Source organism: Ictalurus furcatus, chromosome 1, assembly GCF_023375685.1.
Source record: "Ictalurus furcatus strain D&B chromosome 1, Billie_1.0, whole genome shotgun sequence".
NCBI lineage: Eukaryota > Metazoa > Chordata > Actinopteri > Siluriformes > Ictaluridae > Ictalurus > Ictalurus furcatus.
Genome location: NC_071255.1, coordinates 27,127,690 through 27,155,160, shown reverse-complemented (window position 1 = coordinate 27,155,160; position 27,471 = coordinate 27,127,690). Strand labels below are relative to the sequence as shown.

At 39.4% G+C, this 27,471-nt stretch overlaps 1 protein-coding gene across 1 annotated transcript in view; it reads left to right on the top strand.

Annotated features, from left to right (window-relative positions):
- The first annotated feature begins 10,895 nt into the window (after positions 1-10,895).
- The window catches only part of lama1 (laminin, alpha 1), a 53,365-nt gene continuing 36,789 nt past the window's right edge, over positions 10,896-27,471 (top strand). Inside the window, exons 1-8 of the mRNA XM_053635013.1 lie at positions 10,896-12,571; positions 18,102-18,272; positions 18,600-18,712; positions 23,630-23,872; positions 24,737-24,916; positions 25,245-25,334; positions 26,083-26,200; positions 27,295-27,471. The exon at positions 27,295-27,471 is cut by the window's right edge and continues 2 nt beyond it. Coding sequence (XP_053490988.1) covers positions 12,511-12,571; positions 18,102-18,272; positions 18,600-18,712; positions 23,630-23,872; positions 24,737-24,916; positions 25,245-25,334; positions 26,083-26,200; positions 27,295-27,471 — 1,153 coding nt within the window. The 5' untranslated portion in view covers positions 10,896-12,510. The remainder of the gene's footprint in view (positions 12,572-18,101; positions 18,273-18,599; positions 18,713-23,629; positions 23,873-24,736; positions 24,917-25,244; positions 25,335-26,082; positions 26,201-27,294) is intronic.

Below are 27,471 nucleotides of genomic sequence, written 5' to 3'. Positions count from 1 at the left end.
AAGGTTAAACAATAAAGACAATTTTTACCAGCCTTCTTTGCTCATATTTACCAAGGGTGCCAATATTAGTGGACAGCATTGTATATACTGTATATACGAAATTTCATTTCGGCTCTATACTTGTACTCTACACAATGACAATAAAGTTGAATCTAATCTAATCTAATGTGTGAAACATACAAAGGTAACACTACAGGGTGTCTGAAAAGTCAGGAACCAATTACAGTAAAACTACATATATATCATTTTACATTTATTTTATATAACACATGCTCTATGTCAGGGGTGTCCAATCTTATATGCAAAGGGTCGGTCTGGGTGCAGGTTTTCATTCCAGTCAAGCAGAAGCCACACCTGATTCCACCTGTTTAATCAGCTGAATAGCTTGGTTAAAATGAATGCACCCACACCGTCCTTTTCCAGATAAGATTGGACACAACTGCTCTATATGTTCACCCTTAAGCTCTACGCATTTTCTCATCAGCCGTATCAGGTTATTGTGGATTTTGCTCAACATATTTTGATTGACATATTTGCTCAGCATATTCCCATTAGTTCCTGACTTTTTGGACACCCCGTATAGACACAATTAACACAGATGTTCTTTTGTACATATGCTAATGCTCTAAATATATTCTGTCCTTTTTTTATTAAATGCAAAAAATGGATACATTATGTATTTCTACACATGAATTTACAATATTTCACTGTATATCAGTTGTTATCAATTGTTATGTGGGTTTGTTATGTGTAAATTAAACCAGGTTTTTATACCAACCACCTTTTTATACCTAAGGAAATCTTCTTTTTTTTCTATTTTTACCTCACAAAAAAAAGTTCAAGTTCTTCCCCTGCTTATACGCTGTGTCGGCACTGTAAGAGCACATGGCCTCTGGTGTGATGTTGCTGGTAATGTGAGTCATTTGACAATTTGACCTGTAAAACTGCAACCTCCATTCAGCCTTAAACATGACCCCTTCTGGGGTAAAAAAAAAATAACCCCTGAGTATTTGACTTGCTAATTCCTCTACTTTGTGCATGAACAAGGCTGGTCTGTGTGAGGGCATTAATGCATGTGGCGCAACAGAGGATGTTGACCTACTGTAACCCTAGCTCAGTAAATGTGGGGCACTGCTAGCAGAGCACAAGTAAGCAGAACCAAACCTGGAATTATAAAACAAAGCATACTCTAAAGCACATTTTATGGATATACTGTGTGTGTATATATATCTATATATCTATATATACTGCATGTACAATAAGAAAACAACATTTTTGTCATGTAAGAGCTTTTCTCAGATTCTAATACACTTGTCATTCTACATTTTAGTCTACATCAGTGCTCTATACCCCATAGCAGTCGCATTTCCTTGGATTCAGTTTTATTCGGGACATGCCACTAGCGTCAAATACACGATGTGTTTTCTCTTGGATTACAATGCGGCTTCACTTTTCATATTTGATCATTTGAATCAGACAAATACCATGTATTTACTTTGTCAGTATGGTGCATGACAGCCAATATTCACACAGGACAAGGACCACAGAGTGTCCTCTGGGTTCTCCGGTTTACACCCAACTCTCAAAAACCTGCAGGCAGGTGGATTGGAAATGTAAATATACTGTATATATATATTTATAGAAAAGAGGTATATAAAGAGAAAGGAAAAGTCAAGTTGAGCAGAGGAGAAATGTTGTGTGGGCAGTGTGTTGAAACCATTAAGTGATGGCAGTTTGGTGAAGAGGTAATTACCATGGATGGGATCCTTCCAGCTCTCTTGCTTATTCTGGACGAGCACAAGCACAAGCACAAGCACCTGATTGAGAGTAGTTTATTGCCAGTGACCTTCCTCTCAGCAGAGCACAAAACAAGCTGTGACTTCAATTCAGAGGTCATGACAGACTTTGGAAATGCTGAATGTCTTGAGCTAACCCAGGATAAGCAGTCTCCGCTGAACTTTCATGACAAACTTCAGGGTATTAGCAGATGGAGGCCTCCAGAAACTCGAATGACTCAACCGTATTCACAGCTGTGACATTTATTTCCAGTAGCAAGGTGGGCAGGTGGCTGTTTATGGAAGTCCACCTACATTTCTGCTCTTTTGAGCATGTTCGGGTGCAGTTGTTGTATATACACCCTGACAAAAGATGAGCCAATTCTCTCATGTAGATATATTTATCTACTGCTGGATGTGCTGATTCTCATGGTTGGTTTATCTGTGAACCTATTGCTTGACCAATGGGTTTGTTGGAAGAGCAAACTGCAGTCATTTATGGAAGCCCTAAGCAGCCATGCATTATTATTTTTTTCTTTCTTGTTTTCTCATGATCACAATTTAATTTTCTTGTGATCTCGACATAACAAAATAGTTGTTTTCTTGTGATCTTGACATCATTTTATCACGAGAAAATCTCGCACCTTGTAGATGGGACTGGTGTTGCATGCACGCTGGCATCTTCGCCATCATAAATGTAATACCTGCCAGCTGTAGAGATGGATTTATCTCTGCATTAAAAGGGAGGGGTGTCCACTTTATCAAGTTTTGGACACTTATGTGGAAGTTGTAAATCACAGACAGACAGAGCTATTTCAGCTTGAGTGAGTGAAACTGATCAAAGTAAAAATTCATTCGTTCATCCATGATGCTGTGGGATGGCGCTAAGCTTTTGCTGCCTCCAGAACAATAAAAACCTACATGTTGTTATGTTGCGTACACAGAAAAATAAAGTCACGATCATGAGACAACTTTTCTTATGTCGATATCACAAGAAAACGACAATTTTTTTGTGTTGAGATCATGAGAACACTAAGGCGAGATCACAAGCAAACAACTTTTATGTTGAGTTCACAGGAAAATTAAGTCGTGATCATGAGAAAACAAGAAAGCAAAACAATAATAATGCATTAATAAAGGGCTTCCGTAGTCATTAGTGCTTAAAGACAGAAGTTCAGATGGGCGGACCACATATTACTGCCTATTTACTGAGAATTCTGACATGCATAAAATAATAGGTAAATTCATTCATTCATTCATTCATTCATTCATCTTCAGCGACTGCTTTGTCCTGGTCAGGGTCACAGTGGATGTGGAGCCAATCCATCAACTGGCATGTCTTTGGACAGTGAGAGGAAACTCACATGGACATGGGGAGAACATGTAAAACTCAAGATAGTAATCCAAGCTCAGGAAAACAGACTTCATGTGAAAACTGTAATGAATTTCCTGGTTACACAATTGCACTATTTAACCATGCAGTACACCGTTATAGAAGGGATTTATTGTGGATTTATTCATCTTTATTCATCTGTTGTCACCTAGACGAGGATGGGTTCCCTTTTGTGTCTGGTTCCTCTCAAGGTTTTTTCCTCTTGGCTAGTTTTTCCTTGCCACCATCACCTCTGGCTTGATCATTAGGGATAAATTCATACGTTTAAAATCTATATGCTGACTTTATATATTTCTGTAAAGCTGCTTTGGGACAGTGTCCACTGTTCAAAGCGCTATACAAAGAAAGCTGAATTGAATTGAATTGCACTGGCCCTGGAATCAAACTGTGGATCCTACACGCTGTGCCATCTCACTGCCCAAAACACTGGAGCAAAGAGAAATTTCACTTTCTTCTTAATTCAACCTGAGGTGAAACCAATGGGCCAAATGAAAAAGAGCCATGATTGATTATGACACCTTTTTTTTTTTGGTATCTTCACCTGTACCTTAGAATATAAATAATAAAAAACTGAACCTATTTTGAGTTCATTTTCTTTAACACTTCAGTAAATTCTGATAAGCCTGTTGTGTGCTGCATCTGTAGTTCTAAAACAATCTAATATCTGAGCCGTGATTTCTTTATTGGTCTCCCACCATATCAGGAGGAGGAAAATGGAAAGCTTGGAGTAAACAGAACAATAATCTGGAGATGAAGTAGAGCAGGATGATAAATAGATGGCAGGATATCAGTACACAGACTATTACGTAGGATAAAGATGCTATTTGTAATGTATCTTGAATAGTGGGGGGAGTAAAAAGAAATTGCTACAGCAGACGGATAATGTGGTTACGGAGTACCCGAATCGAGTTTGGCATACTGAAACAGCGGCTGGGAATAAAAAGCAATCAGCTCTCTGACAAGAGCGTGGCTACAAGATGAAGCATTGCTGTACAGTATAACAAGATACCACCTGAAAGAACTTCAATCAACTCATGCACACCTGCAGAAGATGCTGTACACCAAATGCACTATTGCCATTATGAACCCGCTATGGCTTTATACTTCTGGACATCTCTAAATAAGGCAAAGGGTGCTTCAATGAGTCTGTTCCTCTACCTAATTGTGAAGCATTAAGCATCGTCAAGTCAAGTGGCTTTATTGTCATTCAACCATATACAGCTGGTACAGTGCACAGAGAAATGAAACAACGTTCCTCCAGGACCACGGTGCTACATAAATCAACACAGAACTACATGAAACGACACAGAACTAAATAAGAATAAGATCTACACATACTTTATACATAAAGTACACATGCAAATAGCTACTACTAAAACAAGACAAAAGGCACGGTAAGATAAAGTGTAGCACCAACCAGTACACAGGTTTAGTGTGGAACTGACTGGTATAACAGGTAATGCAAAAGAATAACAATGTAATAGAAATGCTGTGAATGTGAACATAACATACTATTACATAGTATTCAACAGATAAACTTATGCCATATACCGAAATAGCAGTTATTGGGGTAGCTGCCAGATAGAGAGTATAGTAGTGACAAGAAATTAAATGCAATATGTTTATAAATACAGTAGCAGGTAGTCAAAAATGCAGGGAATCAATTCAGAAATGTGTGAGTGGGGAGTGGGATGGTGTTCAGTTGAGGATCTGTAACAGTGTATTAGCATCTGATGTCCTAGTGATGTAGATTTAACAGGAAAATAAGATTAACAAGTTTTTTTTATATTCAATAGCAATTCCAAGCTTTTGACACCCAAAATTTTCCCATCCTCCTGATGCACAAATGGGAATGCAAAAAAAAAAAAAAAAAGGATGTCAGTTAACAGGGCCTAAAGTAGTCATTATTTTTGTTATGGCTTTATCCTAGTCAGGATTGAGGTGGATCTGTACCAGGAACACTGGGTGCAAGGCAGGAGAATTTATGCCAGGGTGATAATGATACTTTATTGATCACATATGTGAAATTCCTTTCTTCACATACCCCAACATGTTAGGAAGCTGGGGTCAGCCATGATACAGCACCCCTGGCGTTAAGGTTAAGGTCACCCCTGGCATGAAGGTTAAGGGCCCTGCTCAAGAGCCCAACAGTGGCAGCTTGGCAGTGCTGGGGATTGAGCCCCTGATCTTCTGATCAGTAACCCAGAGCCTTAACCACTAAACCACCACTGCCCTGGTGGCAGGGTAGATGTGCAGGACACCTAAGCCAATTTAACATATCAGGCATGTAACCCTAACCCTAACACTAGGGAACCTGCAGTGCTAGTAACTTGAGCTCAGGATCGAAACAGGAACCGGCGACGCTACCCACTGTGCCACTGTGCTGCTCTTAAAATTGTCATTTACTGTAGATTCATTTTTACAAAGACCAACCATTTTAACATACTTCCTCTCTGGTATTTTCACCAAAATGTTCTCTGAAATAAAAATTTGATTCTTAAAATGATTTTAGGGTCATTATTAGTGGTAGCGAGTAGTGCACTTTAGATTTGATTCTGGAAAGATCCATTTAGTATTGTTCAACGTTTAGTACAGAAAATAAGGATTAAGCACTTCAGCATATTTTCCAGCATTTGCTTTTTTGAGTATATTTCAGATGTCAGTTTGAATAAAGTGTTGTATTCTGCTCGCTTTCATTTCTTCAATCTGCTTTGCAGTTATAGTTAATTGGATGCTCACAGTGCACAAGAGCAATCTTGCATTAGGCTGCTCACTTACCCAGCACTCCGGGTTCCAAATCAGTTTCGAAAATTGCATTCTCTCAGTAGTTGGTCAGAAAATAGGTTGTGGATTTAGCCCAAATTTCTCAATAGCTGGAAAATGAATGGCTGACACTTGGGCAGCCATTACAGTAAAAAATAAAGAACTGTTATCAAGTGCATATATTAAAATGGAGCACGTTTAATCTCAGGAGGTGTTTAATTTCAGCCCATGGGGCATAATCATTGTACTGTTTAGTGTTTTCTCACTCTAATATCTCTGACTCAATTCGCAAGTCTTGGTAATTAGCTGTTAGAACAAAATATACTTACTGAAATGTACTAAATTGTATAGTGCCAACTCAAAGCAGTTGTTTTCCATACGCTGTATATGCATTTATATTTAAATGTCTTATCTATTCCATCCACACATCCATTTATCCATCCAACCATCTGTTCATCCATTTATTCACCAGCACATACATGCTGTAGCTCTCCTATAACTATCTTTTCTGAGTAGCTCCCTAGAGTTTTCCCCAATTCTGTGTCTGTGCGTCACCTGCAGCTTTTCATTTTCATAATTTTTCTCATCTTGTGGGTCTGGATTTGATTGGCTGCGCCCCATCACTTTCTCTGCTCATTGGCTCCTGATGCATCCCACAGCCATTCTCAGACTTGGCGCTGTTAGCATTGGTGGAGCAGCTGGAGCTCGTGCCTACTATTGCTCCGGGCATCCAAATGGCCAGGGTGTTCTGCCAGGTGGACCTGCAGCCTCCTAGTGGAGGATGTACGCTGCCAGCACTGAGCATCTACTAATGGGCTTCAGCTGCTTCCACCGCTAATGGAGGCTCAATGTTCGACTCCATCTCTTCCATTAGTGTTTTGGGATTTTTATTCACAGTGTGATGTAGAAGGAAATGAGGATGGGTTGATGCGGTCACGTCAAAGATGATAAGATGGATGTTTCTGCAGTAAAATGTGAGAGTGGGTGTGCATTAGCTTAGAGAGAAACTGAGGATATTACCAATAATACCAAGCTTGTTTTTATTAGCCTTCGACCCACTGTAAATCCCATGGCTGCAAATATTAGTGCATTAGAGAAGATGCTGCTTCGATGTTTATAATGAATAAGTTCAAGTAAAAACTTCTTTAAGCTCCAATCTATTGACACTGATTGTTAGTTCTTTGATCGGTTTCTTGAAACTGAAGAAAGGGGTCAGGGATAAATTAAAGAATACACAGTATAGGTTATGTCAAAAGTGCCATTTTCTAGATATTTTATACATATTTGAAAAACCTTTGCCATGAGATGCAATTTCTTTATTGGTCTTCCACCATATGAGAGCTACTATCTGCTATAGTGTTTACTGTCTGCTATAGATGCTATAGTGTTTGTAATTCTGCATTATTACTGATGTAATCTCATAACCCTGAGGTTAAAAATAAAATCATATATAACCTGATATTGAGAAATTTGTCTGAAATCTAACTAGTGAAGACAATGTGATTGGATTTAGTTTGTTTTCATACAAACCAAGTTATAAGTAATAGTAATTGTAATAGATTCAAACCTTAACCCTACCCCTTACCCAATCCATAGCTTGATATCCTTTCATCCAAATTGAGTCATGTGAATTGTTATGTATTCGCCAGTACAGGGATAATGAGATTTCTTATATATATATATATATATATATATATATATATATATATATATATATATATTTCTTATATATATAGATTTCTTATATATATATATATATATATATATATATATATATATATATATATATATATATATATATATATATATATTGGTCATCTATGGATGAAGTCATTTACACCTCTGTGAACCTGCCTGTGCTGACCTCAGCCTCTCCTTTTAGTCATACTCTCAAAGCTTGGCCTGCCAGTGGTTTGCTGGTGTTCTGAGACCACTGAGGTTAACAACTGTAATTCATCACCACATGTATGAATGCTTCTTTTTCTCTCTTATTCTCTTCCTGCCCCCAAGCATGGACATTAAGGTCTATCTACACCAGCCACCTATTTGAACTAACTTTCTCCACACCATTCACCAACCACTCTTTCCCCTGTGCATTTTGTCCCATATCCTCTTGACTTTATGTTCATCTGCAAGACCCTAACGTAATAAGCGAGTATGGCTTTGATTTGCTCTCTGGGATTTTCAGGCCTTGATATTTGTGAAACTGCATTGTGATGACACTTGTAATAAAGTGCAATGCTAATTTGCATTTAAGGAAATGTATTTACCATATGTAACCTTTTTATGAGGGTTTTTTTTAATCACTGAAATCTGAGCTGGAGGGTTTCTACAATGCAAAAATGTGTCACAACTCAGGCAGCACAACAATATTCTGTTATTAAGCTGCAAGAAAAGTCTCATAGGACTAGTGGGAATAGACAGGCTCAGTTTGTACGTGACAGGGTCCATTCTTAGCCAGGCTTTCGCAATCCTGTCAGATATTTTCACTGGTCTTCACAGCCATGCTGTTTACATTCTACTCAGGTCTTCTCCGGAGCTTTTGACAGTTGGAATCATGACTCAGGTAGACATAGTAAAATGCTGATTGTAGTTTAGAGAGACTTGCTTGCCCCCTGTTGGTTTTTGTGTGTGTTGACATCTAAAAATCTATAAGAATTTCAGGAATAAATGCCCCACCTTCCACAAAAATGACTATAAGACTATGAATGGTCAACAGCTTACAAAATTGAATACTACCATTAATTCAATCCAATTCAATTTGATTTATATAGTCCATAGTTTTAACTTTTTTGACATTGTCACAAAGCCAGCTTTACTGAAAAAAAGATACTAGTATAATATTAAAGGTTATATTTATCTTGAGGAGGTTTAAATGGTATATATGAAATGTGGTTTGGTTAAATTCTCACTCTATGCGTCAAGGAAAAAATATAATCCTTAGTGTCAAAATACTTTGAGAGAGAGAGAGTACTCCGCTAGGTGGCGTTAGAGGCAGCAGAAGCAAGTTCACACATACTGGAACCCTCAGCCAGCTGGTCATTAACACCTAAGATCTCTTTTTTCCTTAGCTATGTAAGAGATGACCCGGAAGACCCTTTGAGAACAATGGTTGTGTCTAATCTAGATTCAGTGGGGATCAATCAGAATGACCTGATATTAACATAGGGAATAAATATAGGAAATATAGTAACATTTCTGCAGTCTGAAGCTATCTCAGACCATTATCTCATCTCGTTTAACTTGCGTATTGATCATGATATAAGCATGTTGCCATGCTACCGCGTCAAACGTACATTCACGTTAGCGATTGCACGTTAGCTAGTTTTATCAATAACCTCCCAGAGATAGCAGCTATGATTGGATCACCTTCTGATCTCAAAGAACTTGATCACGTGACTAAATGCTTAGTGTCAATGTTCTGCTACATGCTAGATAAGGTAGCTCTACTTAAAAGAAAAATAATTACAGAGAAAAAACTAGCACCCTGGTATAACGATCACACACCTTAAAACAGAACGTAAATGATGTCAAACCGAATTGGTAGTATTTCAAACAGCATGGAAGGAGAGCCTCCTGAACTATAGAAAATCTCTTAGTGATGCTAGATCAGTCTATCTCTCCACCCTGATTGAACCAAAATATTCCTAGATACTTATTCAGTACTGTAGCCAAATTAACTAGGAATATAACCTCCACAGAAACCTGCACACAATCACCACATAGCAGAGACGATTTCATTAATTTTTTCAATAGGAAATTTGAAAATATTAGACAAAAAATTCAGACTATTAATTTAAAAACAGAAAGTCTTATAACTAACCCTGTAGATAACAATATAGCCATATCAGATCAATGCTTAGAATGTTTTACTCCCATTAGAGAGACCAAATTAATTTAATTAATTTCTTCATCAAAATCATCAACTTGTATACTAGATCCCTTACCTAGATGTTTCTTCAAACAGATTATTCCAGAGGTAATCAAAAACCTTCTAAAAATAATCAATTCTTTCCTTAGCACTATGTACCTAAATCATTTAAACTAGCAGTTATCGAACCCCTGATTAAAAAACCTGACCTCGACCCCTGTCAATTGTGCAACTATAGACCAATATCAAATCTGCCCTTTATTATCAAGATATTAGAAAAGGTTGTAACACAGCAGATATGCTTGTACCTACATAGGAATAACATTCATTAAATGTATCTCATGTCTCATCATAGCGCAGAGACAGCGCTGGTTAAAGTGGTAAATGACCTACTATTGGCCTCTGATCAGGGTTGTGTCTCATTGCTTGTGTTGCTTGACCATAGTGCAGCTTTTGATACTATTGGTCATATGATTCTCCTTGATAGACTAGAAAATGTTGTTGGCATTAAGGGAACGGCCCTATCCTGGCTCAGGTCTTATTTGACTGATCGTTATCAGTTCATATATGTAAATGGAGACTTCTCTGTGCATACTGAGGTAAAGTTTGGTGTTCTGCAAGGTTCTGTTTTAGGTCCACTGCTTTTTTTCTTTTTATATGCTACCTCTGTGTCAAATTATTCGTAAACACGGTATTAGCTTCCACTGTTATGCTGATGATACACAGTTGCATGTTTCAGCGAAGCCAGAGGACAGACAGCAGCTTAATAAAGTTGAGGAATGTGTAAAGGACATTAGACGTTGGATGCTTATTAACTCCCTTTTACTTAATTCTGATAAGACAGAAATACTTCTACTAGTACCATGTGCAGCTAGAAGTAAGCTTTCTGATTACATAGTAACTCTGGACTTTCTGTTTCATCATGTGCAGCAGTAAAAGACCTTGGTGTGATTATTGACCCCAGTCTTTCATTTGACACTCATGTAGATATTATTACTAGGATAGCCTTCTTTCATCTCAGAAATATTGCTAAGATAAGAAATATAAAGTCACTACACGATGCAGAAAAATTTGTTCATGCTTTCGACGCCTCTAGGTTGGATTGCTGTAATGTCTTACTGTCTGGATGTTCCAGTAGGAGCATAAACAAGCTCGAGTTAGTCCAGAATGCAGCTGCAAGAGTCCTTACTAGAACCAGAAGATATGACCACATCACCCCGATCTTATCCACACTGCATTGGCTCCGAGTAAAATTTCGAATTGATTATAAAATACTACTTTTGACCTGTAAAGCACTAAATGGTCTTGCGTCACAGTACCTAAGTGAACTTTTGGTCTTTTATCATCTGCCACGCCTACTTAGATCAAAAAGTGCAGGCTATTTGTTGGTACCTCGAATAGTGAAGGCTACAGCAGGGGGAAGAGCTTTCTCTTATAAAGCCCCAGAGTTATGGAACAGCCTTTCAATTAGTGTTCGGGATTCAGACACAGTCTCAGTGTTTAAGTCCAGGCTGAAAACATATTTGTTTAGTCAAGCTTTTTGTGGTTACACAATTGCACTATTTGAACATGTAGTCTTATAGAAGGGACTCATTTATAATTATACTATTTGTTGTCACCCAGATGAGGATGGGTTCCCTTTTGAGTCTGGTTCCTCTCAAGGTTTCTTCCTCATATCGTCTCAGGGAGTTTTTTCCTCGCCACCGTCGCCTCTGGCTTGCTCATTAGGGACAAATTCATGAATTTAAATTTTATATTCTTAACATATATTTCTGTAAAGCTGCTTTGGGGCCACATCCATTGTTAAAAGCACCCTACAAATCAAATTGAATTGAATAGTTGTTGTTGTAGTAGGAGTAGGAGTAGCATGGGCAGTGGTAGCTCACTGATTAAGACCTTGGGCTACTAATTGGCATGTCATGAGTTCAAACCCCTGCACTGACAAGCTACCACAGTTGGGCCCTTGAGCAAGTCCCTTAACCCTCAACTGCTCAGATGTAATAAATGCGATAAATGTAAGTCACTCATGGGTAAGGGTGTCTGCCAAACACCATAAATATAAATGAGTAGTAGTAGGATTTGGAGTACCACAAGGCTCATTTTAACTTGCACCTTTACATTTTCTTTTCTTGCACATTTGCACAACATCCTAGTGCATCGTTTACAGAGTTTGTTTACATATTTTACACATTTGTTTACAAACATAAGCTCCCTCTCCTCCTTAATAGAGTTTGACTGTATTCTTTTTTTATTTTTAGCTTTACTTTATTTCTATTGCAGTTATGTTATCTGTAAACGTAGTTTTTTTGTTTGTTTGTTTGTTTTATTATTATTATTATTATTTTACCACTACTGCCTCGTGATCTGTGTGGCTATAATGCAAACCTGGGGTTTGAGATTTGGCGCTCGTGCATTATGCTGAGTATGCCGAGTTGCACGCGGAGTAGTCCATTTTCTCACGGGGGTAGAGGTGGGGGTCGCCTTCATACAGATTGGTACATTCCACCCGGCTATTTTGTAGCGGGACAGAATGAAGAGTTGAGACAAAAGTTGAGAGGGAGTGCTGAGAGAGAGAGTAGGGGACGCAGTGAGTGCATACTACGGACAGGCACAGGGACTGAGTGTGAAAGGTTTAAACTCGTATTGTGGGATAAATCAGAAATATAAATCAAATAATCAGTAATCCAGGCGTGTATGTGTGGGGAGAGATGAGGCTTGTCCTGGCGCTCGTGCTCCTCTGTGCATCCTCAGTGAACTGCCAGCAAAGAGGTGAGCTGGAACTAATCCTTCAATATGGGGTTCTGCATTTTTCTCTTTCTGTATATAATAGTATAAACACATAAACATGTATGTCATGAGATAATAACTGAGATGAAGTAGTTCATTTTTGAAGGGAATTATATAACTTATCATAGGTCTGTATACTGTATGTATATGAGGCAAAACTTTACATACAAGATTAGGGTCAGGAAGAAAATCTTTTATGTAGTCACAATTTTCCTCATCATAATCTTTTTGCATTCACAAAACAATATCTTAGTGCCTCGATAAAGCTTTTGAATTAAGCTTTTCTTTGACATTGAATGAGAAAAGAAGTTCCAGAACAGTTGCAGTGGCTGAGGCTCTCAAATCTCAACATGCAGAGATCACATCTCAAAGACACAAGGACAAATTACCATGTGATCACTAAAACACTTTTGTTATGCTGATCTCATGCAACGAATTAATTCCGTGTAGGCTTTGTTACTGTAAAAGAATACCACTCTAACTGTGCACACTAACATTTATGGGTGTAGCCCCTAAAACAAAAACAACAACAACAACAAAGTGTTTGTGATTTTCTGTTATTTATTTGTCTTGGCAATGCAGTAACCATTAAACGGTGGCATGCATTCCAATGATCTCAGAACAACACGCATTGTATAGTCTAAACAAAGATCCTTGAGACTCAGCATTTAATTAGAGCATGTTAACATGCTCTAGTTGTATCTATCAGCCTCGGCTCATTGGCATGATTTCTCAATCGTTTACAAAGTTAACATACTATCGAATTTATCAGCATTACATAAACTCCGTGTGTCTGGTAAATGCTCTCTCCTTTGACGTGAATCTTGCTATCATAGACAACACTTTCATTTAGAGCTACTAAACCCACATATTCCCAAGAGTATATAGTCTTAGATATTCCAGATCTTATTCCAAAGCCATTAAAAGCAGTGAGACTGCTCTGGAAAAATGAATCCAGCCTCATTAACACTTTATTCAGAATGCTCATAAGTTATGTTCACAGTAAGGATGATTGATATCTATCTTTATACACCTCTAACACCCATTGGGTTTCAATCTTGGCTTGTGTTTTAACTCTACTGTTTTAGCCTCCTCTGATTATATCGCATTTGTAAGTAAGGTCCTCATTACTTCTGGTTATCTCAAGAGTTTAATTCAGCTTAAGATGCACTGATTAGATGTGTTATGTTGTCTCTGGCTTTTGACTAGCTTGTGGTTTTATCCAAAGAACGCAGATCCTATCAAGTATTGAGATGCTGAAAGCACCTTTATGTTTGCAGACAATGTACATTCCAAAGATGAGTGAAAATACAATAGAATTAGGCGCTTTAATCCGGACCACTGGGATGAGTTAACCTTTGGGAGCCGCTTTTGGTCTGGTGCAGTCAATCATGAGGATGCTGTTGTCCAAACATTGCTGAACACTGATGCCTGACCCTCATTTTCTCACAGAAGAACGCTCGCTTGTACAGACTACAGAGCTTTCCTCAGTCAGGGTGACCTATAGTTTTCAGTTCTCATAAAAGATCCACGATGGTGTGCACTCCTGTAACCCCTCTCATAAAAAAAAGCAAACACAAGCCTCACTTGTCCTGCTCCCTCAACTCAGCATGAGGTCTAGGTTAATGGTGGTAATGTGTGGGTAGGGGATCCTACCGGACCAGGTGTTAGATAAACTGTAAATTGCTGGTCAGCTGAAACGTGTTCGAATCAGAGGGGCTGATGAGATTTGAACAAATGGTTCAAATACAGCTTTGGGAAAGGGAGTTTGTGGTAGTTACTGTTATTTGATCAGTACACTGCGATGTGACTGGGTTCTCAAAATGATCAAGGAAGAACCTTGGCCTCAATTAAATGAATTATACTAGATTGCAGGTAATTTGAGGTGGTCTCTTTTTCAATTCTTTAGACGTAACCCCTTGAAGTCTCTTCTTAGTATTTAGTTATGTATCTTAAAGCATATTATTCAGTAACTACTACGAACTATTCAAATCTAGTCCTGGTAGTCCGCAGGGTAAAGGAAGGGTCTAACTATTATGGTCCATTTTGATGCTTTACTGTGATAAGTATAAGCGTTATGCATTAGTACCATTACTAGAGGCAGTACACATGGAAACACTTGTTGATAATGTAAGCCCAGGATATTCAGATCAATGTAACCCTAATAAAACACTCATGCTCTAATGAAGATGAATAGATAACTGGATTTCCATTGGCATAGCTGCACATTTAGTTTGAAAAGAAAGCCAGTGGTCAATCTGAATTATCTAGCTGTGACATGCAAATTAGGGCAGCCAAGATGTACTCCTGCATCCAGAGTCCAGTCTTGTTGCTATAGTAAACAACAGATAGATTTCTATAGATTGCTTACCAAAGGTCAAGTGTGAGCCTTTTTTTTTTTAAAGGACGGAAGGAAAGGACTTTTTTTTTTAAAGGACGTCAGCACTTGCTATTTAAAGGTCAATTTTGCCATTGGAAAACCTGTGTGAGCATAGGGGGGAAATCCTACCTAGGTATATATTTAACTTTTCAGGTTGAATTGTTAATGAACTTCTTTTAAAGCAGAACATTAGAAAGTACTGCACTGGTTTAAGAGAAGGGTCAAGAGACATGTATTTTCTTGTCATCAGAAAAATGAGGCAAGAATACAACAATTAATGATGTGACCATGTGATTTTATAGTTAGAGAAGGACCATTTCAGACGTGTGTCACGAATCGTGACGGAGCAGAGATAGGACGGATGCAAGTGCAGGATGAACAGTTGTTTATTTGAAAGAGAGACAGGCAGACAAATCCAAAACGTGATCCAAAACGTAATCCGCAAACATGCAAGAGGTCAGGCGATTGGCAAACAGGCATACACGGGGCAAGGCTGGAATGTAGGTCGTGGTCACGGAAAACCAGGGTCGATAAACAAAATGAGAAACGAACTATGACGAGGAACTGGAAGCGGATAATCCAGCGCGAACTAACTCTAAACATGGAACGTGACTATGACTACTATACGAACTAAACTAACTCTAAACATGGACCGTGACTATGACTACTAAACGAACTAATCTAACTCTATGATAATCTTCCGCCTTGTGTGCTGGGAGGCGCACGGTATATATGCGGACATGATCAGCGTCTAAACTGCTAGCAGCTGAGAGCAATACAGACCCACGTGAAATCCCAGCCAATGACAGAACAGGGATGAGACATGACAGAAACATAAACAAAACACACGTGTCCAGATGTCACTACGGTCAACAACGGAAAAGCAGGTGCTCGCGCATTCGCACTTAGAGCACGCTGCTTCAAGGGGGAATCATGACAACGTGTCACATGTTGCGCTGCATAATGCAAAATGTCATCTTTATAACACTGGATTTACCTCAGTAATGTGTATGTACAGTGCTTTGAAAAAGTATTTGATTTCTTCTGTTTTTGTGTATATCTGATACTAAATAGTTTTAGATCTTCAAATGAAATAGAACGTAAAACAAATGCAACTTGAATAAACACATGATACAGTTAGATTTTTTTTTTTTTTTTATTGAAGCAACAAATGTTATCCAGCACCTATCACCCATGTGAAAAACTAATTGCCCCCTTAAACTTAAAATCTGGTTGTGCCACCTTTAGCAGCAATAACTGCAACCATATTCTTCCGATAACTGGAGATCAGTCTTTCACTTACTTCTAGGACTAGGACTTACTCCTATGCTTTGGATCACTGTCTTGCTGTATAATTCAGTTGCGCTTGAGTTTCATCCTACAAACTGAAGACCAGACATTCTCCTTTAGGAATTTCTGGTAGAGAGCAGAATTCATGTTTCCCTCAATTACTGCAAGTTGCCCAGACCCTGAAGCAGCAAAGCATCCCCACACCATCACACTTCCACCACCATGCTTGACTGTAGATGTGATGTTCTTTTTGTGGAATTCTGTGTTTGGTTTATACCAGATGTAACGGGACCTCCGTCTTCGAAACAGTTCCACTTTCGATTCATCAATCCACAGAACATTCTCCAAAAAGGTTTGAGACTCATCAAGGTGTGTTTTGGCAAATTTCAGACGAGCCTTAATGTTCTTCTGGGTTAGCAGTGCTTTTCATCTCGCCACTCTTCCATGGATGTCATTTTTGCCCAGTGTCTTTCTGATAGTGGAGGCATGAACAGTGACCTTTATTGATGCAAGAGAGGCCTGTAGGTCCTTTGATGTTGTCCTTGGCTCTTTTGTGACATGCTGGATGAGTAGCTGGCCTCTTGGAGGAATTTTGGAAGGTCGGCCACTTCTGGGAAGGTTCACTAAAGTGCCGAGTTTTTCCATTTGGAGATAATGACTCTCACTGTGGTCCTTGGAGCCCAGTGCATCTAACCCTAGCCCAGTGCATCTAACCCTTCCCAGACTGATGTATTTCAATCACCTTCTTCCTCATCATTTCTGGAATTCCTTTCAACTTTGGCATAGTGTGTTACTGGGTAAGACCTTTTAACCAACTTCATGCTGTTGAAAAGTTCTATTTAAGTGTTGATTTGATTGAACAGAGTTTGCAGTAATCAGGCCTGGTTGCGTCTAGTCCAGCTGAACCCCATTATGAATGCAGTTTCATAGATTTGGGGAAATAGCAACTACATTTTCACACAGGCCCAGTTGGTATTGGATAACTTTTTTGCTTCAAGAAATAACATTATAACTTAAAAAATGTATTTTATGTTTACTCAGACTTCCTTTGTTTTATCTTAGATTTTGTTTTAATTTCTTAGACAATTTACTATGAGATATACACAAGGACAGAAGAAATCAGGATGGGGCAAATACTTTTTCACAGCACTGTACATTGCTGCGAAGCTCACACTGGAATTCACTGCTCTACCGTTCTTGAGAAATCCGTTAAGCTCTATAGTATTTGCTTTGTCTTATGTTGTCCAGCATGTTCTAAAATCCAAACTTAAATACACGTGACTTGATGTCCAGAATGAGGCCCTGTATCTGAATTCCCTCATATTTAAGCCTGTTATCTTTCCTTGCAGTAATGAGTGGTCAGGGCTAAAAAGGGGATGGGGGTTATCTCCAGACATTTAAAAGGCTTAGCTCACACGAATAGATGGCTGCCATTGTTAATTGTCAAAGACATAGTAATTTGGGCCATCAGTGGCTATGTGCAAATGTGTGGGCTGATGGAGGGGGGTCACTCTTCAAAGACAGAGCTTACAGAAAAAGGGAGGAGGGGGAGGGGAGAAATTTGGGAAGTTGAAGATGGGTGCGGTCTGAAGCTGGGAGAAGACTGTTTCCACTTAAGACTGACTTCACGGAAGTAGTTAAATGTTTCTCAAGCATTAAGTCTGGCGTTCTCATTGTCGTTGTTCAAAAACATGTGTGCTTTGAAAAAAATTCTCCCAGAACATGAATGTAAACTGGTATTACAGTGAAGAATTGACACATTGATTTGCTGTTAATAATGCTTTAGATTATGACATGCTTGTATGCTCATAATAATTTAAAAAAAAAAAAAATCCCCCATAGGTCTGTTTCCTGCGATTCTGAACTTGGCCAGCAATGCTGACATCACCACCAATGCCACATGTGGAGACCCTGTTCCTGAGATGTACTGCAAGCTAGTGGAGCATGTTCCTGGCAGACGCATCCGAAACCCTCAGTGCCGGACATGTGATGCTAACAGCACAAACCCCAAAGGTTAGTCATTCTGATTCAGGATATTTATTAATTCAAACCAGACTTAAGCTATTCTGATTTATACTTTACTGTCATAAATGCTTTACTATCAGTGTTTCTGAGGCACAGGCTATCCGTTTGGTTCATCCAATTTATTCGGTCAAATTGATTATCCTATTGTACCCTATTTATGTGACAGAGTATTATATATTCCCACCTTTTCGTGAACTGATGGATTTCTATTGGTTGACTGTTGAATTTTCAGTACATCATTGGACATAGGCCTGTGTGATAAAGGCTAAAATCGTGATAAATCAAAATGATTTGATTAATCCCCTGTCCCAACAGAACGACACCCCATCACCTATGCTATAGATGGAACCAATCAGTGGTGGCAGAGTCCCAGCATCAAGAATGGCCGTCAGTTCCACTGGGTCACCATCACGCTGGATCTACGACAGGTAGGACTACAATCACAACACGATATATTTAATACAGTATCTTCGGAATAATGTTTGTTTGAGGACAATAAAAATCAATGTTGTCATATGTAATGAATATTTCATTCAGGATCTCAAGTCTAGCTCAACCAAAGCCTTTCTAGCCTTTTCACACCTTTCTATCACACCATGAGTGTTGTTTCATCCTCTGTGGGCAAGTCCTCCCCTATTCTAACAATCTGTCAGCAGCAGCAGGAGCCCAGAGGGCTTTTGTTGAAATCAGAGCCCAGAAGAGGAAATGCACTGTATTTCCTCCTTCTCCTCCTCCTCAGTTAAATGACCAGACTTTCATCAGCTGTGCCAGGTCTCCTAGCTTACCTTACAGCCATTAGCACACCTGCTACTGAAGCCCTGTGGATTTACAGCCATGTACTGGATCCAATTTCTCAGCCCGGACAGAGAAGTCTAAATTATCCTCACTTTAAATCTCTATAGAATATACATGACACCGTCCTTGTGTAATAGAATATTTGATCTGTTACAGTATTCCAAACCTCTGTTTGGCTCAAAGCCAGGTATAGGTTTGCCAAAAACAATAACATTTCACAATGTCCTACAAACTCCTACAAAAGTGAGCGCTGTTAGGTCTCGTCCTGGCTATTAAATTGGTTTTCTGATATCTTGCTTCCAGCTTTCAGTTCAAGACGGATGCTGTGCTGATGCAGTTACGTCTTTATTGTGTGAGGTTTTCAGAGATTATATGTTTGGAGTATAAGTATAGTGATAACACTGTCTGCATGCGTGTACTGCATGCATTTGCTCCACACAAGTAGGTACAGGGGTTAATTGAGTTATTCGGAGAAAATGACTAGTTAATGTTTGAAACATCCTTCTATAGTGGTAGCACTGTAATCAGAGAATAAGACTGTAAGCCAAGGCGTCATGGGATTTATACCACCAGTGCTCCTTCGAATAAGGTTTTTAGCCATGTTGTACCCTCTTTCAATCAACTTGTTTTTGATTAAAAGCATCAGTTTCATATTGTTGTCTTGTATATTGTGCTCTCAGCATCTGTTGAGAAATTCTGCGCTTCATTAGCATTAGTATTTGTTTACTAGGTCTGTTTACAACCAGGAATGCCTAATTTTGTCTATATAGCAACTTTGTTTAAATGCATTAGTGAGATAAATGGAGCAAGTAAAGAGAAACCTGAACACAAAACAGCCAGGAGTGGTCTTTAAACACATTTTGTTTTCATTTTATGAACAGCAGTCTATGGACAGTTTATTTATTGATAAATGTTTAATAATGGGTAGCACAGGGGTAGCATTGCTTGGTCTTCAGTTTGTTTCCTCCTGCCTTCCAGAAACATGCTGCTAGGCGAATTGGCTATGCTAATACCTTTGAATGTACGTGCATGGTGCCCTGCAATGGACTGGCATCCAATACAGGGTGTATTCCCACCAAATGTCTAGTGTTCCAGGGATGAGCTGTGGATCTGCTGTGACCTTGAGCAGTATATCACCAGTATTTCACAAGTTTGCCTTGCAGCTCTGGGGTTGGGGGTTCGAATTCCACCCCTACCCTGTGTGCGCGTAACTAGCATGTTCTCCACGTGCTTCAGGGGTTTCCTCCGGGTACTTCAGTTTCCTCCCCCAGTCCAAAGAAATGGCTGACTGGCATTTCCAAATTTTCCATAGTGTTACTGTGTGTGTGATTGTGCCCTGCAATGGGTTGGCACCCCATCCAGGGTGTCCCCCGCTCTGTGCCCGAGTTCCCTGCGATAGGCTCCAGGTTCCCCTACAACACTGTGTAGGATAAGCAGTATGGAAAATGGATAGATGGCTGGAATGTCAGAAGTTATGGAATAAGTTTGTAGTTGGCTACTCAGAAAATAAGCAGAAATACACATTAGTAATTGATTATTGTCACCAATATTTGTAGCTACTATGGTAACGTTTATAGCAATGACATAATGCCTATGATTAGCATGGTGATGTCATTAGTCACTACTACTGACGATATCCAAACAGTGACAGATATATGTCCTCCACCATTTTGTCTGCTGCTCATTACTTGGAAGCTAAGCGTAAAGCAAATCTATCTTGGACTAACTCCTCATGTGCACACACAAGCATACGCACACAGTGGAAAGTTCAGATGTGCTAAGTTTGCTCTGGCTTCAAAATTCCAGTGCTAGAATTTGTCTCTGTCTTACCACATAAAAAGAGACTAATTTAGCCAGAAGCACTTTCCTAGTCTGGGCTAAAGATGAGTCAGGCTTTTGTCTGAGAGAGTTGTGGAAAGTGGGGGAAGGGAATGTGGACATAATGCAGACCAGGACAAAGCAGGTCAACGTCACAGAGGCCAGTCTGAGACCCTGGGGCCTGGGGGGCATTCACGGAGGATTAGCTGATGCTACCTGCATGAGAAACAAAATCTAGCAGTACCTGGGCTATGTGAATGGCTAATTAGTCAGCTTGAGGAAAATGCAGGTGGTAACCTGATGCTAAACTCAATTCTGGCTATTGTTTCTTGCTGATTTAAAAGGTTTTCAGATAATAAGTGTAATGTGCAGTTATCATTGTGTAGCAAGTCATATCATAATGAGGTACTGCACTGGGATATTTTCTTTGGGCCAGATTGCCTTGTAGAGTTCTGGCATCAATTCCAGTATAATTTTTATCATCATATTATCATTTCCCATATTCTCAGTTTTGTCAGTATTTACCAACCATACACTCACTTCCATTCTTCTTCAGGATATTTATGTGCTTGCGATGTGATGAAGCTCACCGGAAGTCTAGCTGACAGTGTGCTTGTTAAGTTGTCACCTCTGTGAGTCATGTGAAATGTTTACGGCTTTAAGAACACCAGCCTTGTTTCAGAGGATATGAGGAACAAGCTGTTAGAGTTAATGTGAGGACCAACACAGCTGTCTCCAAAGATGTTTGGACAACCAAGAGTGTGTCTTGCAGGGGACTGAGGTCACATTCGAGCTACCTGGGGGGGCCAAACAGGATGAGAGACCACCAAATGGCTTCATCTTGTGTTTGTTTGGTTTGGTGATGTTAATTGGATCAAGGGTTTTGTCTCCCTGCTTGAGGAATTTCACTGCAAGCAACAGCAGATGAGTGAAGTAATTTATCACATCTTTCCCTGATAGAGAAGTGTTTGCTTTGTGGTTTTCAGTATCTGTGAGCGTAGCATGCTGTGTCTGCAGCTTTGATAAGATAGCAACATGGCGCAAATGTGAAGCTTCTAGTGCTTATTGTTCTTCTTTATTTTTTTTATTTATTTATTTTTTAAGGTTTTTATTTTGGAAAAGAAGTGAGTACCCTTGAAACTGTCCTGATGCTGTAGTCAAAATGCTTTAGTGTTCAAGGCTAAGTGGCATTTTTATTGTATCAGAGGAAGTGCACCGACCGTGATGACAAGGAAAAATATACTAAACAAATACCAGAAACAAAAGCTTGTTCAAAGTTCTTTAGACACAAAACACTACCTTTCATCACGATTAACTTCCACTGAAGTACACAGTTGTAGTGTTTTATATCCTTGCTTAAATATGCGTAAATATTGCGTTTTTCTTCAAATATTGGTACTTTAAAGTTAAATTGATTCAAACTTTGGAACTTTGAGACTCGCAGCAGCTCCATCTCTCTTACCATTGCAATCTGCAGCATGTTATTTTCCATAGTAACCATCCATAGAAACATATGATTAGCATATGTGTATCAAAGACATCAAACATGTCAGAGGTTGTTGGTTTGGAAACGAAATTAAAACACCACCCTATAATAATACTTTACACATTCCTTTCATTTCTGCTTGTAAGTCTTCACAAATCTTGTCACGAGAGAACTTTCGGAAATCCTTTGGCTCCTTTCTCCTTCTTCACACGGTTATCACAAATCACTCCCTCCGCAGCTTGCCCTAATTCATTCTCATCACACCAGTATTGACTTGGCTGAAGATGTTAAGATGTTTGTTTGTCTCATCACCTTGACATTGCTATGCTCAAAACAAACATGGGGCTCCAAGACCTCCAGGGTATCAAAGCAAAAGGCAAATGGAGGAAAGGATGAAACAGTCAGAATGTTGTTGAACTGAGAACTTTGAAGCCTGTGGTTTTGTATCAAGTATCTAACTTGTGTCATCTATGCACCGTTTGAGCACTGTTTTAGAGGTTCCTCGGCTCATTATAGGGGCTGTGGTTCCTCCGTACCTTGGGGTTGTGGAAACACACATTCAATCCCCGCTATATGTTTGCAGGGGTTTAGTATGTTTTGGCTTTCCAAGGAGGCCAATGTGGGAAGACTGTGAGGAGGAATGAATAGCAGATGCAAGGTTTGTGAAAACTTGGGGTATGTCTGGGCTTCCTGTCAGGATTTTGAGGTTGGGGGAGGGGGGGATGTTTCATGAAAGAGTTTTATTTTTCAAAGAGCCTGTCACAACTTGCTCTGCACGGGAGCCTGGAGAGACATGGACTGGGAATGAGAAGGACAAGGGACAGAATTGGGAGAATGACAGAAATGATTTCCCTTGAATGAACAAAAGAGACTAAGATCCTCCACATTAGACACAGAGACTCTGCAAGTTAGAAAAAGAGACACAAGTCGGAAAGAGAGCCGTAGAATCGAAATGCCGTATGTCTACCAAAGGAATAGAAATGGCACAGAGATGAGCATATCCACAAATCAAATAAACAAATCCAAAAGAATATTTCACTTTGAAGAAGAGACCGTAGACAACCTTAATCCAATTGCCAGCTCATGAAAGTGTAATATTCTCAGCTCACTCGGGCATGAAGCAAAATTTGCAAGCACCGCCTGAGTGGACGTGCCAATATTATCCACCTTTGTACTGTGTGTATTTAAGCAATAAACAATATTCCCAAAACCTAGTGACTGAAACTGGCCTTTTCTGTCCTACCAGGTCTTCCAGGTCGCTTATGTCATCATCAAGGCAGCAAACTCTCCTCGGCCTGGGAACTGGATTCTGGAGAGGTCTTTGGATGGTGTCAAGTACCAGCCATGGCAGTATTATGCCATCAGTGATACGGAGTGTCTGACCCGTTACAATGTCACCCCACGTCTTGGGCCTCCCACCTACAAGAGAGATGATGAAGTCATCTGCACCTCCTACTACTCCCGACTGGTGCCTCTGGAACATGGAGAGGTGAGCAGATAACCTAGTCTTTCTTCCTGTTTATACAGCTGTATCTAACTGTTTATCAATCCTAATACTAGCATCCCCCTACATGACAAACATTGCATTTCATGGGACCTGAATCTAGAAACTCCACAAACTCGCACTTATGACATTGTAATTCATGTACATTCAGACAGCATTGCTCTGAAATTCCAGCTATATCTCGGTTGTATCGGGTTTTTAAACATGTGCAATTTTGTGAATGCTAGGGAGGTTCAGGGGGTCAGGGGGTCCACACAGTGAGAGCTAATCTGGCCATAGTCCAATCTAAAGGATCCAACTGGGCTGCGGAACAATAAACAGTACTATAGCTAGCCCTGTATTATGCTTGTATGCTGCATATTTCTGTGATCAGATGTAAATCTGCTACATTGCTTATATAAATATTGATGTCTCTATTCAGTTTAGGAATGTAAACTTGTTGCTTACACTGTTATCAGTATCATCACTACAAAAACTAGAACGTTATCTTTTACGTGTCCAGTTAGTGTTGCACAAGCATTTGCGTACTAGAATGTGTCAAGCAATACTGTAATTTTCAGGTCTTCGTTTACTTCATTTTATAGAAAGGAAGTCAAACGTTCTAGTCAAACTTTATATGTACACACACTGTATGTATACTGACAAAAACTGCTTACACTGTTTAAATACTTTAAAATGCCAAGATTTTAAAATGATGTGGCCCCGTCCATTCATAATTTGTCTGAATCCTCTTTCAGGCTTATTTAGTGAATACTTGCAAGTCGAGTTATTATAATTTTGTCCTCCTACAAGCCTGAGATCAGTAATAGAGTGCTGGTTTAATATGGTTTCGGTTCTTCATCTACCCAGATCCACACGTCTCTGATAAACGGGCGTCCGGCTGCTGATGACCTGTCTCCAGAGCTGCTGGAGTTCACCTCTGCCCGATTTATCCGCCTACGTCTGCAGCGCATCCGCACACTCAATGCTGACCTCATGACCCTGAGCTATCGTGACCCCAAAGACGTGGACCCCATCGTCACCCGCCGGGTAGGCTTCAGCTTTTGGTTTTAGTGAAGGAGAAAATTTTACGGCAATGCTGGATATAAATAAGCGATAGGAAACATCTTTAAAACATAATAAGCTGTATTAGAAGTTTATTGCTTACTTATATCATGCAGAATTATTTTGTTATAGAGCATAGTATTTAATAGGAACAGCATTGTTCGTTGACAGTATGAAAGAAATTTATCTATAAGACCTTTTTAAAATATTGGAGCGCATGAGGTAATTCTAACTCATATTTTCCCCATTGGCTAAGCAATCAGAGGCAAGCGCTATGTTTAGTAATGTGACTCTACCTCTTTCTTGTTTTCAGTATTACTACTCAATCAAGGACATTTCAGTGGGTGGGATGTGCATCTGCTATGGCCACGCCCAGAGCTGTCCCTGGGACCCTGTTACCAAGGTAACGGAAGACATTCTTTGGTTCTCAGCCAGTAATCTATCAATCAAATGTAATTACATGGAGAATTTAATCACTGGCTGTTTTCTACCAGGCATATTGTCCCCACCAGTGAATGTGCTGATTTTAATGATGTTTTATTCTGCTGTTTCAAATTTTGTTCAGCTTCAAATTTAAATATAACACGCTATAATAGAGAGTACAGCGGAAATGGCGCTTGATTGTTGTTTTATTTTAAATTTTTTTTTAGAGAATAATACTAGAATTAGCAAAATCTTGCAATATTATAATAATAAGGCACTTTACACTAAAAGAAAAGATTTTATTTCCCTCAAGCATTTACACCACTGCAATTAGGAGCAAATGATCTGATGTAGTCTGTGTTAAACGAATCTTGTTGCCTCATTAACGGTGAGAATCACGTTAACAAGAGGCTGAGAAAGCAAGCATTAATCCCTTGCTTCATCAGTGGGGTTCTCAAGAAATACACACACACTCTCTCGGACACACACATATGGCGTTAAGTGACTGCTGGTTGAGTTTCTAGGAATGTGTTTTGTGTGTGAATTTGATTGGCAGTCTGTGTAAATAAAGAGCATTTCCTTTTGGTTCTTATTTTCTCTGCCCTCTCTTTTGAGGCCTTGGAGTCTTGGGAATGTGTGTGTGTGTGTGTGTGTGTGTGTGAGAGAGAGAGAGAGATAGAGAGAGTGCTGTGTGTGTGTATATAACTTCTCCCCTCTCTCTCTTCTAGAAACTGCAGTGTGTGTGTGAGCACAACACTTGTGGGGAGAGCTGTAATGAGTGTTGTCCCGGATACCACCAGGAACTGTGGCAACCAGGGACCATCTCTGAAGGCAACACATGCGAGAGTAAGACAGAAACACACACGGGACACTCTAGTGCCACTTGGACAATGAGAACAAAAATATGGCATATGTGTGGCATGCTGGGAGTATCTGTTGGATGTGGTTGTGACTGAATTCTGGCAAACAGCCAAAACGACATAAAATAGGCTTTTGGTCAACATATAGTTCAGTAAATCAATGTGGAATTTATTTAATTTTTTTTAAAAATGTTGCCTGCTATGGAAGTTGCCCGTTTTCAGCAGTGTATATAGTAGAAATTGTCAAAATGTCATAATCTGAAGGGTTTTCCCAGCCTGTACACATACTACAGTGTGTCCCAAAAGTCTCCATACAGGGGGACTATGTTTGCCAGCTCCACGTCGGTTGTGCCTTCGTCAGTGGGTGTTCGTGGACGTGCGCGTCTCGGTCGGTCTGCAGCACTTCCAGTCTTTGTGAATTTGTTAATAAATTTGGAAACAGTGTCGTGTGTGATGTTTTTGTCATGTTTCTTGTTAAAGTCAATCACAACCTCGCGACAGATTCCCGATCCAGCCATGAGAATGATTTCAATACATTCTTCTTCTGTCAAAGGCGTTTTTAAATCTGAAAACCCTATATAATATGAACTAAGTATGAGAAATTTGCTAAAAAGTGTTCATTTCCTCTATATATGGAGACTTTTGGGACACCCTGTATATTAGAGCAAAACAATATGTAATGGCAGTTAGTGTTAATGTTTTATAACTCTGCACAGTTTACAGTTTTTCGAAATGTTTTTATTCACATCATTACTCCTGTTACAACCTGTAGACCCGATGGATAAAACCAGTACAGTGGAAAAAGAAAGTACACCCTCCTTCAATTCTGTTTTTATTTTTTGGGAAAAACTGACTGCATATTGAAATCTGTTGTATTATTATTGTTGTCACCTGAAGTTATTTGTTTACAGACGATGGTGAGGGCTACACAATTGTTATTTAGGCCCTGATAAATAAAAACATAGAATTGAAGCCGGGTGTACTTTCTTTTCCCCCATGACTGTGCTTTCTTCACTGCTTAAAAGCAGTACTGATTTCTTATTTTCTCTTTTTATTCCTTCTCCCTAAATACATCTTCAGAATGCAACTGTCACGACAAAGCAGAGGACTGTTATTACAACCAGACAGTGGCTGATCTGAAGATGAGCATGAACACACATGGTCAGTTTCTAGGAGGTGGTGTGTGTATCAACTGCACGCAGAACACCGCAGGAGTGAACTGCGAAACCTGTGCTGATGGTTACTACAGACCACACA